Source organism: Hemitrygon akajei, chromosome 4 (genome assembly GCF_048418815.1).
Source record: "Hemitrygon akajei chromosome 4, sHemAka1.3, whole genome shotgun sequence".
In the NCBI taxonomy this organism is placed as follows: Eukaryota; Metazoa; Chordata; class Chondrichthyes; order Myliobatiformes; family Dasyatidae; genus Hemitrygon; species Hemitrygon akajei.
The window spans coordinates 9493156-9511436 of NC_133127.1; the positions used below are offsets into that span (position 1 = coordinate 9493156).

The window sequence follows — 18281 nt, forward strand, 5'->3', positions numbered from 1 at the left end:
TCCTGAGAGAGAGGGACTGAGGGACACCGGTCAGTGTACAGATCTCTTCCTGAGAGAGAGGGACTGAGAGACACCGGTCAGTGTACAGATCTCTTCCTGAGAGAGAGGGACTGAGGGACACCGGTCAGTGCACAGATCTCTTTCTGAGAGAGAGGGACTGAGGGACACCGGTCAGTGCACAGATCTCTTCCTGAGAGAGAGGGACTGAGGGACACCGGTCAGTGCACAGATCTCCCTCTGAGAGACACTGTTCAGTGTACAGATCTCCTTTTGAGAGAGAGGAAATGAGAGACATTCAGTGTACAGATCTTTCCCTGAGAGAGAGTGATTGAGTGACACAAGTCAGTGTACAGATACACCCCCAAGAGAGAGGGAGTGAGAGACACCAGTCATTAATCTTCCCCTGAAAAAGAGGGACAGGGACACCGTTTGGTGTTTAGATCTTCCCCTGAGAAAGAGGGACTGAGAGACACTGGTCATGTACAGATATTGCCCTGACAAAGAGGGACTGAGAGACATCAGTCACTGTATATATCTTGCCTGAGAGAAGGGGGACTGAAATATAATGGTCAGGGTACAAAACCCTGTCTCGGAGAGTTGGGAGATCCAAAGTTTCTGGTCAACATCTCCCATATTTGTTTGTGACTAGAAGACTACAGGACAACATCTTCCTTGGAATATCTTCCCACGTCGTTGACAGATAGTTCCTTGCAATTCTTCTGCAGATACATTGCCCTCTACTGACTCTAGCCAGGAATCCCATAGTGACTCTGTACAAAGACCAGGCAACCTTAGTTACAACGTGGGCAAATCTGCATCTGAAAGTTGTGCTGATGATTGTCAGAAGTTTCTGAGCCGAGACCTGAATATTATGATGACCTATCATTCCCTCTCCTCCCTTTCTCTCGCTCTCTCTTCCTCCATCACATTCCCCACCTCATGTCCCCTAACGGTCTTCATTTCTTTATGATTTAGATGTTACCCCAGCGAAGGCTGAATCCATCCGTGGCTGTACGTTCCCCGCGATGACTGTGCTCCATGGTTTGGTTTGGTTTTGCATGGCTGGAGGCTGTGGCCGATGTTCAAGTGAAGCTTTGCTTGATGCTTCATAGCTTTTGGCTTGTACATTATTTATTGATTTATTTATCTAGTGTGGAACAGGCTCTGCTGGCCCAACAAGCCACACCGCTCAGCAGCCCACCTGTTTAACCCTTGCCTAATCACAGGATAATTTACAATGACCAATTAACCTACTAACCAGTATGTCTCTTGACTGGGAGGAAACTGAGGCCCCACACAGTCACGGGGAGGACGTACAAACCTATTACAGACGGGGCCGGAATTGAACTCTATAATAGTGCCACGCTAAATGCTACGCTACCGTGCTGCCCATAGGTTCTATATAAATGCAAAAGCTTTCTCCTCTTATGTTCCACATTCAGCTCCATTATTTTCATCAATACTTGACTGGAAGCTCCAAGATATCTCCTGTTCCATATACTTTCCATACTTCTTTGCAACAAACATCTGATTTTGCCAACTAATTTTCTCTGTAACCTGTTCTTCCCATGCCCCCCCCTTAATTCCCCCCACCCCCTCCCCAGATTCTAGCCCTCACCCACACACTGGGGGCAATTCACAGTGGTAGTTAAGTTCAAGTTCAAGTTTATTATCATCTGATTGGACATAGATACAAACTAACGAAAAAAAGGTCTTCCGGACCATGGTGCATCCACAAAACATATATCACACACAGCGCATAAAACAAAATATTACCACAAATAAGTTAATTACATATAATTCAAAGTGTACTGGCCCTAAGCATCTTGGGATGTGAGAGGAAAGCAGCGTGCCCAGGGGTTGGGGGAGGGCAGAGGGAACCCATTCAGTTACGGGGGAATGTTCAAACTTGACGCAGTGCCTGAGGTCAGGATCAAATAAGGTCCTGAGTCTAAGAGGCAGAACTCTGACCACTTCATCACTAATGGGAGTGCCTCCCAGTAAATGTTTGGGTGATGATTGATTTGGCCCAGTACTGAAAAATGCCAGAAACAACATGTTCCCATGTGGACAAACTGAGCTCCATCGTCAAGTCTCTGCTTGGTATTTGGCTACATTCACCATTTTCTCCTCAGTTTCCAAAACATCTTCTCCGGTTGTCCAGCACCAAAAGATAATTCTGTTCTAACAGAGCAAATTCATCTGGTTCATGGGGAAATTCAAGGTCGAAGCCCATCCATCATCCCAGATCAAAGCACTAGTGAGCTGAAAATGTGGAACCCATTGGCTGGATTTTTGTTTGGTCCCTCCATCACTCTACAACACCGCTACTGGTTCCAATCCTGACTGTACTTTTGGCCAATTTCTCTCTTTCTGGCTGAATGTGTCCTGCTCTTGGTGCTGGGGAAAGTGTTGGGGTTTGGTGGTGGGATTATTAGCAGCAATGGTGTTGGGATTATTAGCAGTGATGGTGTTGGGATTGGGAGTTGTTGTTGAGACTTTATGTGTAGTTGAGGAGGTTGGATGCATATGGGTAGGATGTTAGATTAGGGGCTGTAGGTAGTGTGGAAGTTGGGTATTGAGATGGATTGTGGAGATAGTTTTAGCAGGGGTGGGATTGAAATTCCCATTGAAAATAATGCTGAGGCTTTATAAGGCACTGGAGAGGCCTCACCTTGAGTATTGTGAACAGTTTTGGGCCCCTCATCTAGAAAAGATGTACTGGCGTTTGAAAGGGTACAGAGGAGGTTCACCAGGATGATTCCAGGAATGAAAGGATTATCATACGAGGAACGTTTGGTGGCTCTGGGTCTGTACTCACTGGAATTCAGAAGGATGAGGGGGGATCTTATTGAAACCTTTTGAATGCTGAAAAGCCTAGACAGAGTAGATGTGGAAAGGATGTTTCCCATGGTGGGAGCGTCTAGGACAAGAGGTTTCAAAACAGAGATGCAGACAAATTTCTTTAGCCAAAGGGTGGTGAATTTGTGGAATTTGTTGCCACGTGCAGCTGTGGAGGCCAGGTGGTTGGGTGTATTTAAGGCAGAGATTGATGGGTTCTTGGTTGGACGTGGCATCAAAGGTTACGGCAAGAAGGCTGGGAACTGGGGTTGAGGAGGAGGTAAAGAAAAGGATCAGCCATGATTGAATGCGGACCAGACTTGATGGGCCAGATGGTCTAATTCTGCTCCTATGTCTTATGGTCTTATAGTTTTATAAAATTGATTGGGGTTGGGTTCTGTTGGTGAGAAATGGATTGTTGACATTACACTTTAGTAGATTAGAACTGAGGTGTTTTAGGCAGGATTGGATGGTTTATATGAGATTGGGATGAATTATGTAGGTTTAGGATAGGAATACTTTGGATGGGATTGAGATTATATGGGTGGGAATGTGATAGGGAGGATGTGATTAAAATTAGATTGAGATAGGTTGGATCCACTTTGGTAGATTATAACTGAGATGGATTAGATAGTTAATTTGGGATTAGAATAGTTTATCAGGGTTTGAGTTATCGAGATTGTATGGATAGAAATGGGATTGGGATGGACTGGATTGCATGGTTCAGAAATGGGATTGGAATGGATTGTTGGGTAGGATTGGGATGAATTAGAATGGATGGTTGGGTAGGATTGGGATGAATTAGAAAGGATGGTTGGGTAGGATTGGGATGAATTGTAGATGGTTGGGTGGGATTAGGATGAATTGGAATGGATGGTTGGGTAGGATTGGGATGAATTGGAATAGATGGGTGGGATTGGGATGAATTGGAATGGATGGTTCGGTAGGATTGGGATGAATTAGAATGGATGGTTGGGTGGGATTGGGATATTTAAATGGGACTGTGGGAAAGTTAGTTGGGATTGGGAATAGTTGTAGGATCAGAATTGGAGGGTAATTTGGGTCAGAAAAGTTTTTTTACCCAAAATAACTTTCTCCTCTGCATCTCTCTCCATTTCTGCTCTGTCTATTTGGCAGTTGACGATGGTCTGGGATATCTGCCCACCTTTGGGCCCTGCTTCGTGAACCTGTACGGCAGCCCACGAGAGTTCACGGGCTTCCCTGACCCCTATTCAGACATGAACCTCGGAAAGGTAGGAAGCACGGTGACTCTGCAGGAGTCTATCAGCACCCATTTGGTGGTAGGTAATCCTTTATCTGCCAGACTGGACAGAACCTCAGTGACTAATAGAGCATAGAACTGTGAGGCCTACTTTGGTTGGGGTCAACCATGGATACCTCACCCTAGCTATCTCTGCAGTTGATTAGCAAGCCAAGGCAGTACAATATGAAGAGCAAGCTGTTGCAGACTCAGCTGATGATAACGGCCGAGGTCGATACAGTTTGGCACTAGCAGCATCACAGGAGTTGCCAGTCAAAATTGAACTCAATGAAGGACTGCCTTGGGGACCTCAGGTCGAGTATTTCCCCTTGGGCTTTACTCCTGAAGTCTTCCCCATGAGTGGGTATAACCACAAGCCATTGAGGGTTTGAAATCGGAGTTTTCCTTCTCTTAGATGAGTTGCCAACCATGGCTGACAAGCCCCATCTGCCCAAAAGAAGATGGAGCATAGAACAGTACAGCTCAGGAACAGGCCTTTCAGCCCACAATGTTGTGCTGAACAAGTTAAATTAGCAATCGAATGGCCAACTGTACTAATCTCTTCTGCCTACATAATGTCGATATCCTTCCATTTTCCTCACATTCATCTCTTAAACATTTCTAATGTATCTGCCTCCACCACCACCCCAGGCAGCACATTCCCGGCACCCACCACCGTCTGTGTAAGAAAAAACTTGCCCCTCACATCTTCTTTGAGATGATCCCCTTTCACCTTAAATGCATGCCCTCCAGTATTGGACATTTCAACCCTGGGGAAAAGCTACCACCTGTCTACTCTGTCTGTGTCTTTCATAATCTTATAAACCTCAATTAGATCTCCCCTTGGCCTCTGTTACTCCAGAGAAAACAATATTAATTACATCAGTAAGTTGGGCCCAGGAGAGATCTTCAGAGATGTTGATGCCCAGAAACTCATTGATGATCTTCCTTCCATCATAAGACCAGAAGTGGGGATGTTCGCAGATGACTGCACAATGTTCTGAACCATTTGTGACTCCTCAGATAGTGAAGCAGTTTGTACCCAAATGCAGCAGGACCTGGACAATATCCAGGCTTGGGCTAACAATTGGCAAGTAACTTTCCAGACACGCAGTGCCAGGCAATGACCATCTCGAACAAGAGAGGCTCTAACCATTGTCTCTTGACATTCAGTGGCATCCCCATCACTGATTCCCCTACTATCAACATCCTGGGGGTTACCATTGACAGGAAACTTAACTGGTTTAGCGATATAAGCACAGTGGCTACCAGAGCAGGTCAAAGGCTAGGAATCCTGCAGCGGACTCACCTCCTGACTCCCCAAAGCCTGTCCACCATCTACAAGGCTCAGGTCAGGAGCGTAATGGAATACTCACCACTCGCCTGGATGAGTACAGCTCCATCAACACTCAGATTCAGATTCAGTTTATTGTCATTTATAAACCACAAATACAATGCAGTTAAAAATGAGACAACGTTCTCCAAATGATATCACAAAAAAAGCACAAAACAGACCACACAAGAAAAACCACATTACATTTGGTAATCCCCAATCCAGAGTCCGGAGAGGCTGCTGCATATTGATATCGCGCTACTGTCTTAGCACGTTCCCCTGAAAGGAACTACAAACCCGTCAGACAAAACTAAAGCTACAAGACATACACAAAACCACATAGTTACATATAATTATAGTTATAGTTTCAACAGTGCCATAATTGATAAAAGACTAACTGACAAAGACCACATAATTATAACACATAGTTTCAACAGCGCAAAGCAATACCGTAATCTGATAAAGAGCAGTCCATGGCACGGTTTAAAAGAGAGTCTCAAAGTCCCGACAGCCCATCATCTCACGCAGACGGTAGAAGGAAGAAAAACTCTTCCTGCCATGAACCTCCAGCGCCGCAGCTTGCCAATACAGCACTCTGGGAGCTCTGACCACAGCCAACTCCGAGTCTGTCCGAAAACTTCGAGCCTCCGACCAGCCCTCCGACACCGAGCACCGAGCACCATTTCTGCTGAGCACTTTGACCCCAGCACCGGCCGCCAAGCAACAGGCAAAGCCGAGGATTCGATGCCTTCCTCCCGGAGATTTTTCTGATCGCACAGTAGCAGCGGCAGCGAAACAGGCATTTCAGAAGTTTCACCAGATGTTCCTCCGGGCTTCACACGTCCGTCTCCATCAAATCAGGATTGTACACGGCCTCTACTTACAGATAACAGATATTCATTCCAAAGTGGCCACTGCGCACTGTGTCGCGTCACCATCTTGAAGAAAAGAGTCAAGAAGCTTGACGCCATCCATTTGATTGGGACCCCTTCCACAAGCATCCAATCCCTCCACCATCGATGAACAGTTACAACAGTGTGTACTATCTACAAGATGCACTGCAACAACACACCAAAGTTCCCAAGGCAGCACCTTCCAGACCCACGTCCACTACCATCTAGAAGGACGAGAACAACAGATATCTGGGAACACAATCACATGGAAATCCTCCTCCAAGTCTCTCACCAACCTGACTTGGAAACATATCGATGTTCCGACATTGTCACTGGGTAAAAATCAGGGAATTCCACCCCCCCCATACACCTCAGGGGCTGCAGCGGTTCAAGAAGGCAGCTCATCACCACCTTCTCAAGGGTAACTAGGGATGGGCAATAAATGCTGGCTTAGCTGGCGACACCCACATCCCGTAAATGAATAAAAAGAACTTGAAGGTGCTCACCCCTTCAACTGTCGACCCTATTGGTTCCCCCTCAACTTCCTTTTCCTTCAAGATTCAAGATTATTTAATGTTATTTCTGGTACACAAGTATAAAGGAGAGCAAAATAATTGTTACTCCAGATCAGATGCAGCACATAAACACAATAAGATAAAGAACACAATAATAATTAATAAACACAATAAATATAAATACATAAGATAGCTTCTATACATAGATTGACTGTATATCCATAAAGTGACGCAGGGCACAGGAGTGTCTGTACATAAGGTGACTCTGACAGGAAATGATAAAGTAGCGGTGGGTTGGGGGTGTGGAGGGGTGGGTTACTGGGTGGAGGTGTTGATCAGTCTCAATGCTTGGGGAGAGTAACTATTTTAGCAGGTGGTCTTGGTGTGGGTGTTGCATAGCCTCCTCCCTGATGGCAGTAGGACGAATACGGTGGGTGGGATCGATGTCACTGTTTCAATTCTGGTCAAAGGCCAGGATTTAATGGAGAAATCAGAGTCCAGAGTCTTGCACAGGTATGATCATGCGCAGGTAACCATGGAGAGGGAATACACAGTATCCATGGGACCATCGTGGTGCTCCGGGACTGTTGGGTACTTCAGGGGATAAATATCGGGGTTGGTAACATTTTAAATCATGTTAGTTACTATTATTGTTTCTGTGTTTGGTGTAATATTTTGTAGAAACTAATTTGTAATAAAGGTATTTTTGTGAAAAAACACAGAGAAACCAAATCTGGAATAGTGGAGATCCTGCAGGTGCTGGAAATCTAGAGTAGTTAGTTAGTTCCTACCTGTTATGCATTTAGGACAGAAATCCAGAGCTACACACACAAGATTCTGGATGAACTCAGCAGGTCATGCAGCATCTATGGAGAGAAATAAACAGCTGACGTTTCAGGGTGCAGCCCTTGATCAGGACTGAAAAGTAAGGGGCAGAAGTCAGTCGACATTTCAGGGCGGCACTCTGTATCAGGACACGTGGTGTGTCTGCAGAGCTGATAAAGGGTCTCAACCCGTTTAGTCCTTTATGGATGCGGCCTGACCCACTGTATACCTCCAGCATTTTGTGTGTGATGCACTGGAATCTGGAGCTGATGTTGTCACCATGCTGGCCACGTTGACCATGGTGGAGTGGAGTGCAAGGGATCAGCCACACTAGCCTAGTACGAGCAGCAGGAATAGACATTGTCACTTATTGCTTCATCTGCTTCTGTTGTCTCCAGGGTGAGTCGATGGCCTACCGAGGAAGGGTCCTGCTGGAATTGAGCACCAAGTTGGTGGAACGAGCTGAACAGAAGATCGAAGAAATTCCCTCAGAGGAGCTCCTGAGGCTCGAGGTAATATACTGGAGGTTTAAGTTTTACAACAGTTACATTTCCCATTAAATTATAAGGGAAGTATTGTCACTGAAAATAGAACAAAATAATTGGACTCAGAACACACGCTCGCTTATGACTCAGCCACACTTTATTGTACTTGACCACAAGAGGAACAGCATGCTCTCGGTAACCACACTGTTCTGAAATGGCATTTTTATACAGAATTGGCTGGTAGTTACAGATGTTGACCATTTAGTAAGCTGTGTATATTTGCAAGAACAATCACCATTCACAATACAGATGTTAAAAGTTAATAGAAACTGCAGATTTCAAAGTTCAAAGTACATTTATAATCAAAGTATGTATACAGAATACAACTCCGAGATTCATCCTCCTTGACAGCCGATGATGCTTTGAAGTTAGTAAAGTGATTGTCCTTTAATTAGTGTGTGTGTTTCTTTGATCACTGATCTTGTCCCCAGTCCCCAGCTGTACAAAGAGAAACTATGCTCTTCAAAGACCTTTCTTGCTCAGGCAGTCTACCCTTGCCTGTACTTTATGTGAACCCTTGCCTTATCGCACCTTCCACGGGAGACTGGACTGGATGGGCCATTTTTTTGTCCTGGGAGTAGAAGAGGCTGTATTCACTTGGTTCATTTCTAACACCTCCCTCCCCTTTCTCGATCTCTCTGTCTCCATCTCTGGAGACAAACTGTCAGCTGACATATTTTATAAATCTACAGATTCTCACTGTTATCTCAACTATACTGTACCTCTTCATACCCTGCCCCATGTAAAAATGTTATTCCCTTTTCTCAGTTATCACTTACCCCGGGTGCCTTCTTCCTGCCCTTCCTCCTATGGTCCACGTTCCTCTCCTATCATAATCTTTCTTCTCCAGCCCTTGACCTTTCCCACCCACCTGGCTTCACCTATCACTTTCCAGCTATCCTGCTTCCCCTCCCTCCCACCTTTTTATTCTGGCCTCTTCCCTCTTCCTTTCCAGTCCTGAGGAAGGGTCTTAGCCTGAAACATTGACTGTTTATTCATTGCCATAATTGCTGCCTGACCTGCTGAGTTCCTCCAGCACTCTGTATGCGTGACTGAGGGGTAACCTCACAGAAGTTTATAAAATTATGAGACATAAATGTGAACGGTCTCAGTCTTCTCCCCAGTGTAGGCGATCCAGAACCGTTAGAACTGCAGGACCCACAGATTGCTACCTTAGCCAGCACCAGGAGCACATTTACTCCTCCCTCCCTGCCCCCCCCCCACCAATAGGTGACCACATTTGAAAAGGTTGAGGCTAAAACCAACCAAAAGGCGAGGAGCCGCTCCACAGATATCGGAGTGGGGCTGTGGTCTCGCACACTCCATTTCCGTGTGGTACACAGACTCTTCCAGGCCCCAGAGGCAACAAACAGCTAGGAGCTCATGCACAAATTGATGCCTTGGGTGGGGGACGTTGGTGATGAACTACCGGATTAGTTTTGGGTGTTAATTTAATGTATGGCATTGTCCTTACCACAGTGTAGGGTTGTTGCGCTATTGGAGGAGGGAGGGGCCGGGTTGGGGGAGGAGCCCCTCAATTATTGTAGCCATTTACCACTCCGGGGGCTGCAATGGTCCAGTTGGTTTTAAGAAACAGTAATAGTACAGTACAAGACCAAAAGACATGGGATCAGAAGTGGGCTATTTGTTCCATCATGGCTAATCTATTATCCCTCTCAACCCCATTCTCCCGCCTTCTCCCCATAATCTTTGACACCCTTACTAATCAAGAACCTATCAACCTCCATTTAACTATACTCAGTGGCTTGGACCTATCAACCTCCATTTAACTATACTCAGTGGCTTGGAATTACTGGAAGTATTGACTATGAACGTAAGATTGAAAAGGTTTATTCGTGTAAATAATTTTTATTATCAATTAATTTTATTTTTTGAATAAGAAGCATGGTACTCTGTCAAGTCCAGGTTCAGCACCTCCTGCTATCTGTCTCCTCTCCCCTCAATGCCATTAGAACCATCGGCACTAAGCCTCCCTGTCTCCTGCTCTCCCCGCAGAAACACCTTCGCCGTCGCAAGTTCCACCTCTGTGCCGTCTTCTACTCTGCCACCATGCTGCAGGAGGTGAGCGACGCCATCCAGTTCGAGGTCAGCATCGGTAACTATGGCAACAAGTTTGATGCCACATGCCTCCCCCTGGCCTCCACCACCCAGTACAGCCGGGCTGTGTTCGATGGTAGGTAACCCACCCAGTCACCAATATGTCAATCGATGGGGACCTGTGGATGGAGCACCTTTATTGCCACTGACTTAAATAATGTGAAATTAGTTGTTTTCTTGTAGCAGTGCTATACCTTACAACCAGATTCAGGTTCATTATCACTGATGTATGCTGTGAAATTGGTTGCTTTGCACATCAGTACAGTGCCTAACATAAAAGATTTGTTTCATTTACGTCAAATACATCAAAACGTACAATGAAATGTGTCGTTTGTGTTGAGAATGTGGTGAAGCAGCCAGCAAGTGTCACCACATTTCTGGTGCCAACATAGTGTGCCCAGAACGTGCCAGCCCCTAACCTGTACATCTTTGAACTGTGGGAGGAAAGCCATACAGTCAAAGGGAGAATGTGCAAACTCCTTACAGACAGCTGTAGGAACTGAACCCCGATCTTACAGCTGCTGCTGAAAAGCGTTATGCTACCTGCTACTTATTCCAAAATACTAACTGTGTATTCCGCCCCATAGATGCTGTCTGACCTGCTGAGCTCCAGCATCTTGTGTGTGCTGCTCTGGATTTCCAGCGTCAGCAAAATCTCTTGTGTTTATGATGTTCAATTTGTTGATTATTGGCAGCAATACCATGCAAAGACATAAAAAATTACCACACTTTGCAAAAATAAATAAATAGTACAAACTAATTTAGAAATAAATAAATAGTATTGATCTTTATTCAATAGTATATAAATTGTACATATAATACTCATTGATAGATAAAGTGGACGTGGAGAGGATGTTTCATCTAATTGGGGAGGCTGGGACCAGAGGGCACGGCCTCAGAATTGAGGGATGTCCATTTCAAACAGAGATGAGGAGGGATTTCTTTAGCCAGGGTGTTGAATCTAGGGAATTCATTGCCACAGATGGCTGTGGAGGCCAAGTCGTTGGGTATATTTAAAGTGGAGGTTGATAGGTTCTTAATTAGTCAGGGCATAAAAGCTTACTGGGAGAAGGCAGGAGAATGGGGTCGAGAGGTTTGATGGATCAGCCATGATGGAACGAAGGAGCAGACTCGATGGGGCTAAAGGGCCTAATTCTTCTATGTCTTATGGTGTTATAACCAGTTTGATTACTTTGCACTGACATAGACTTTGAATGGTCTGTTTAGTGAATTTTAGACCATACAGTAAAATGGTTCTCTTTGTGTAAAAAATTATGATTCTGTTTTTCTTGTAAATGTTTGTGCCTGACACTCTGTACCTATGATGCTCCTGTAAGTAAGTGTTTCATTGCACCTGTGGGCGTGTGCAGATGAGAATAAACCTGACTTCGACTGCTCTCAGGTTGCCATTATTACTTCCTGCCGTGGGGGAACGTGAAGCCCGTGGTGGTGCTATCGTCCTACTGGGAAGACATCAGTCACAGGACCGATGCCCTCAACACCTTGTTCTATGCTGTACACAGACTGGTGAGTGGAGCCACTGATTGGTGCTGGGGGACAACTCGATGAGAAGTGCCCTTGTTTCATGTGTGGGACTGATTCAACAGTTCCCTTGGTGAAATCCGGAAATGCTCACGAGGATTGGAGGCCAAATCACTGACCTGTGATAGCAAATAGCTTTTTCTTTGAGGGAAGAGGAATAATCAGAGGGTGGGGTTATAGGGACCTCGAACCAACCTCCTCAAACCACAAAGTCACCACGTCTCATTGCTGAGGACATTTTTAACCTTCCAAAGACCAACTAATCTTCCCCTCTGGAGCAGGGTTTCTATTGAAGATCATGTACAGTGAACCATCCAATGAGATATGTCGTTTGCATTAAATCAAACCAGTGAGGATTGTGCTGGACACCCCACAAGTTTCACCACGCTCCCGGCTCCAATATAGCAACCCCACAACTCAATAACCCTGTCTGCACATCCTTGAGATGTGTGTGGAAACTGGAGCACAGGGAAAACACACGTGCTCATGGGGAGAACGTGCAAGCTCCTTACAGTGAACAGGAGTAGATCCCCAGTCTTACAGCTTGTGCTGCAATAACGTTACACTAACCACTACACCACCATGCTGCCACGTTCCACACTTCAGCCATCCCAATCCTTCCCGCCCTGGGCACGTGGAACCCTGAATCTCACCCTCAGAACCGGGTTTAATATCACCGGCATACAGTATGTCGTGAAGCTGGTCGTTTGACGGCAGAATACAGTGCTATGCATAATTCAAAAATCTCTAAATTACAATAAAGAAATGTATCAGTATATATGCTGGGTGGCAGGGTGGAGATATGTCTCTACCAAAGTGGTGTAAAGCACTTCTTCCCTCCGCTAACCTGCAGGTCACCCTTGGGCAAGGTGTAGCACCTGCTTAACTCCCTCATCAGGGTCACATGAAGCCATGGGAGCAGGTGGTGGATGGTCGTATGAGCAGTTGGTGCAAATCACAAGTTCTAGTTATGTCACCACTGACGCCAGGCAGACAATCTCTGAAGAGTATTGACAATGGCTAAGGTCACCTGTCTTGTAAAGGCACTGCCCAGAAGAAGGCAATAGAAAACCACTTCTGTAGAAAAATTTGCCAAGAACCATCATAGCCATGGAACGCCCATGATCGCCCATGTCATACAACATGGCTCATAATGATGATGATATTAAATGAAAATAAGTAATGCAAAAAGAGAAAAAATGTGAGTCGTGTACATTGTCCATTCACCTGCTGTGATTGCATGCTAACCTCCTTCAGTAAACCTGTCTGTGTTCCTGACCTTGACTGTATCTCCATTACTCTCACCAGCAGGCGTGGCAGCAGTCCATCTCTTCTACTCCCTGTTCCTAACCTCACCCTGGAGGCTATTATTGGAGATCCAACAGCCATTCCAAACTTCAGGGACCATTGCCCCAGACCCCACTCTCCGCCACCCCAGCCCCCTGGGCTTGCCACCCAAACCCTGAGGAGGGTCGATCCCAGACCCTGATCTGTCATTGCCACTTGTCACTCACATGGCAAGGTCCCACAGCACAATCCCACCTGGTGTCCGACGTGATCGCTCTCCCATGTCTCTCCCAGGAATCCGGCCTGGAAATGGTCCACCTCGCCATCAAAGCCAAGAGCCCCGAGAGTGAAGTGGAGGCCAGAGTGATGGAGATGATTGACAACGTAATCACTGACTGCAGGTAATCACAGAGACCCCTCTCTCTCGCTGGGGTCAAAGGAAAGATGGAGTGATAGGCTAAGAACACACAGAAGATAGATCACTACAGCACGGTCCAGACCCTTCAGCCCACAATGTTAAGCTGACATTATAATCCACTCCCAGATCAACTTAAACCTTTCCTCCCACGTAGCCCTCCATTTTCTATCCTCAATGTGCCTATCTGAGAGACTCTTAAAGGTCCCTAATGTATCTGCCCCACCACGCTCCCTGGCAGGGTGTTCCACACACCACACACCCGCCGTTCTCTGTGTAAACAGTAGACAACAGATTCTGTTCTCTGAGGTTGGTGGTTGGTGATTAAAGGATGGTAGATACCTGGAATGGGTTACCAATGGTAGGAGTGGAAGCAGGCATTGTTGTGGTGTTTAGGAAGCTGTTAGATGGAGAGATGACTATGAAGGCAATGGAGGGACCTGGGTGATATAGAGGGCAAGGACATTTGGTATAAACTGACATCAAGATCGGCACAACATTGTGGGCCGAATGGCCTGCCCAGTGCTGTATGGTTCTATGTTCTATGAATATTTTGGCTGGTGGGAGAAGTTGGCAAAAAGACAACAAACACAAAATGCTGGGGGAGCTCAGCAGGCCAGGCAGCGTCTATAGAAAAGAGTAAACAGTCGATGTATCAGGCTGAGACCTTCTTCAGGACTTAGGAAGGATCTTGGCCCAAAACGTCAATGATTTACTCTTTTCCATAAAGCTGCCTGGCCTACTAAGTCCCTCCAGCATTTTGTGTGTGTTGCTTTGGATTTCCAGCATCTGCAGATTGTCTCATGTTTATGGTTATAAGGTAATGGGGAGGTCTGTGTAGCGTAATGGGGCTTAAGGTCAGAAGCGCAGGGTTTGATTCTTCCTCTCTTTGCCCTAGTTTGAGGAGCCGAGAGTGGAATTGGAATTGGTTTGTTATTGTCACATGTACTGAGATACAGTGAGCAGTTCGTCTGACAGATCCGACCATTACACGGAGCAGCGAGGTAGAACAAGTTAAAACAAAAGCAGAATGCAGAATAAAGTGTAACAATTACAGAGGAAGTGCAGTGCAGGAATGACAGAGCATGATCGTAATGAGGTACAGTACTGTGCAGAAGTCGTAGGCTATAGAGTATATTTGTCAATGTGGAGTGGGAAGCAGATTTGTTAATCTGGTGGGAACAAAGGATGTTTGGAATTGCGAGGGGGGGGCGCCGTGGGTTGGTTGTGGGACAGATTTCAGAGAAGGAGGCCGGGTATGATGAGGGTGATGCAAATGCAAACACACCCAGCCCTGAGACACCAGGCAAGGGCAATTGATTCCAAACAACTGGTTTATTGATCATTACAGAACATCTCTGCTCCCTCTGCTCTCCCTTCTTTTCCCAACCGTGATTCCCCTCTCCTTGCCCCCTTCCCACTATATATTTTTCTCTCACCCCTTAAGGGTGATGTGTATGTGTATTTTTCACTCAATCTCGGGTCCTCTACCAGTGCGCTCTGCTGGACCGAGATCTCAGATATTATTCCCGGGATTTGTTGGAGCTGCTCTCCCAGTCCGGATGTCACAGCTCCAAGTGCTCCTATCACCACCTGGAATAGAAACATAGAAAACCTACAGCACAATAAAACCTTTTGTTCAGCCCACAATGCTGTGTTGAACATGTACTTACTTTAGAAATTACCTCGGTTTACCCATAGCCCTCTATTTTTCTAAGCTCCATGTACCTGTCCAGGAGTCTCTTAAAAGAATGCTCTACCTTTAACCTTCCACATCCTTTCTATCTGCTCTTTCAAGTCTTGATCTTTCTCCAGCTTCTCAAATTCTTTCTTCCTGATGTTACTGTCACTCGGGATTGCCACATCTATTACTGTTGCTTTCTTCTGTTCCTTGTCCAGTATTACTGTGTCTGGTTGGTTGGCCAGTTCCTCCTCATCAGTCTGCGTTTGGAAGTCCCACAGGATTTTCACTTTCATTCTCTACTACCTTCTCGAGTGTTTCCTATTTGCACTCGGGAGTGACCAATCCTTACTCAGCACAGATGTTCCTGAACACAATTCCTGCAACTTGGTTGTGCCGTTCAATGTATGTTGTCCTTGTCTGTATCTTGCACCCTGTTACTACATGCTGGATGGTTTCAGTGGTTTCCTTGTACAGTCTGCATCATGGGTCTTGTCTGGTGTGATAGACCCCGGCTTCTATTGCTCTTGTGCTCAACACCTGTTCTTGTGCAGCCATGAGCAGTGCCTCTGTGCTGTCCCTCAGTCCTGCCACTTCCAGCCATTGGTAGGAATTTCCTAAGTCAGCCACTTCTGATATCTGTGACCATATGTGTGTACCAAAGACTTTTGCACAGTACTGTGGATTGTGAGGTCAAGAATCCAACTTATCGTACTAGGGGACTGTTCAGTAGCTTTATAATGGCAGAGTAAAAACTGTCCCTGAGCCTGGCTTCAGTCTTTTGGACATTCTGCCCAATGGAAAAGGGAGAAGGTGCACAATGTTCTGGATGGGTATGGTCATTGACTATGTTGGTGGCTTTACTGAGACAGTGAGAAGTACAGAGTCTGTGGAAGGGAGGCTGGTTCCTTTCTCAGCCTTGTCCACAAATCCCTGCAGTTTATAGTGGTCATATACTCAAGGGTATAGATTAAAAATGAGAAGAAGAAAGTTGAAAGGAAACTTATGAGGCAATGAAGTGCAAGATCATACTGAGTTAGATCATGAGGTCAAGGATCCGATTTGAAAGTGAATTTATTATTCAAAGTTCATATATGTCTATATATACAACCATGAGATTAATCTTCTTGTGGACATATTCAATAAATCTATGGAATAGTAACCATAACAAAATCAATTGAAGATCGCACCAACTTGGGTGTTCAACCAGTGTGCAAAAGACAATTGTGCATTACAATAAGAAAGAAATAATAATAATAAATAAAAAGCAATAAATATTAAGAACATGAGATGAAGAGTCCTTGAAAGTGAGTCCATAGGTTGTGGGAACATTTCAATAACAGGGCAAGTGCCCCCTTTGGTTCAAGAGCCTGATGGTTGAGGGGTAATAACTCCTGTACCTCCCTCCTGATGACAGCAGTGAGAAGAGAGCTTGGCCTGAGGGGTGGGGTTCCTTAATGATGGATGCTGCTTTCCTGCAATGGTGTTTCATGTAGATGTGCTCAATAGTGTGGATGATTTTACCCGTGATGAACAGGGCCACATTATTACTTTTTGTAGGATTTACCATCCAAAGTCATTGTTTTCTCCACCACACCTGTCGAAGTTTGACAAAGTTTTAAGGTAGATGTCATGCTGACTCTCTGCAGACTCCTGAGGAAGTAGAGGCGCTGTCGTGCTTTCTTTGCAATTGCATTTACATGCTGGGTCCAGGACGGTGTAGTGGTAGTTAATATTGTTATTCTTATGTCACTCAGTTAGCCACCCTCCCCTTGGGAGGAGTTCACATACTGTACAAGCAGAGTTATTAATAAAGTTCAGGGGAACATCCTGCATGCTGGTGTTCTGCTGTGCTCTGCACTTTCCCTCAATAATGAATGTGACAGACAGGTCCTCTGAAATGATGATACTGAGGAATTTAAAGTTGCTGACCCTCCCCATCTCTGACCTTCCGATGAGGACTGACTCACAGACCTCTGGTTTCCTCCTCCTGAAGTCAACAATCAGCTTCTTGGTCTTGCTGACGTTGAGTGAGAGGTTGTTGTGGTGGAACCACTCGCTCAGATTTTCAATCTCCCTCCCATTTGCTGATTCAGCACCACCTTGGATTCGGCCAACGGCGACAGTGGTATCATCAGTAAATGAATATGGCTTTGGAGCTGTGCTTAGCTACACAGTCATACGTGTGAAGGGAGTGGTGTTGGAACCGTGCTTAGCCATGCAGACATGAGTGTGGAGTGAGTAGAGCAGGGGGATAAGCACACAGCCTTGTGGTGCGCCTGTGCAGATGGAAATTGTGGAGATGTTGTTGGCGATCTGAACTGACTGGGTTGACAAGTAAGAAAATCAAGGATCCAACTAATCTTACTACGGGTTGGTCCAGAGAGCCAGCAGCCTCTGGCCCCTCCTCCGAAAGTCCACACTGTACTGGGAGTCCTTCCTCCTCTCTTACAGCCTGCCCTTGCCTGAAATCTCAAAGGTCCCGTCTGCCACCAGCCTCGACGGTCACATCCATCGGTTCCGCTCTACCAACCTGAGTCAGATCCGACAGGTGGCCGAGACCCTGAAGCACGAGGATCAGCTGGAGCTGCAGCCTATCCTGGAGCAGGCAGAAGACTGGCTCGAGCGACTCAGGTCCATGGCTGAAGAGGTGAGTGTGTCCTCAACATCCTTCAACTCCATCCCAACATCCCTTCAAACCCATCCTCAATGTCCTTTCAACCCCATCCCATTGTCCCTTCAACCCCATCCTCAACATCTCTTCAACCCCCTCCTCAACATCCCTTCAACCCCATCCTTAATGTCCCTTCAACCCCATCCTCAACATCCCTTCAACCCCATCCCATTGTCCCTTCAACCCCCTCCTCAACGTCCCTTCAACCCCACCTTAATGTCCTCTCAACCCCACCCTTAATGTCCCTTCAACCCCCTCCTCAACATCCCTTCAACCCCATCCTTAATGTCCCTTCAACCCCATCCTTAATGTCCCTTTAACCCCATCCTCAATGTCCCTTCAACCCCATCC

At 46.0% G+C, this 18281-nt stretch overlaps 1 protein-coding gene across 1 annotated transcript in view; it reads left to right on the forward strand.

Moving 5' to 3' along the window:
• Positions 1–18281, forward strand: part of LOC140726118 (dysferlin-like) — a 388334-nt gene that overhangs the window by 153925 nt on the left and 216128 nt on the right. The window contains 7 exon segments of the mRNA XM_073042070.1: positions 976–1011; positions 3979–4094; positions 8067–8180; positions 10230–10407; positions 11734–11858; positions 13455–13561; positions 17711–17906. Coding sequence (XP_072898171.1) covers positions 976–1011; positions 3979–4094; positions 8067–8180; positions 10230–10407; positions 11734–11858; positions 13455–13561; positions 17711–17906 — 872 coding nt within the window.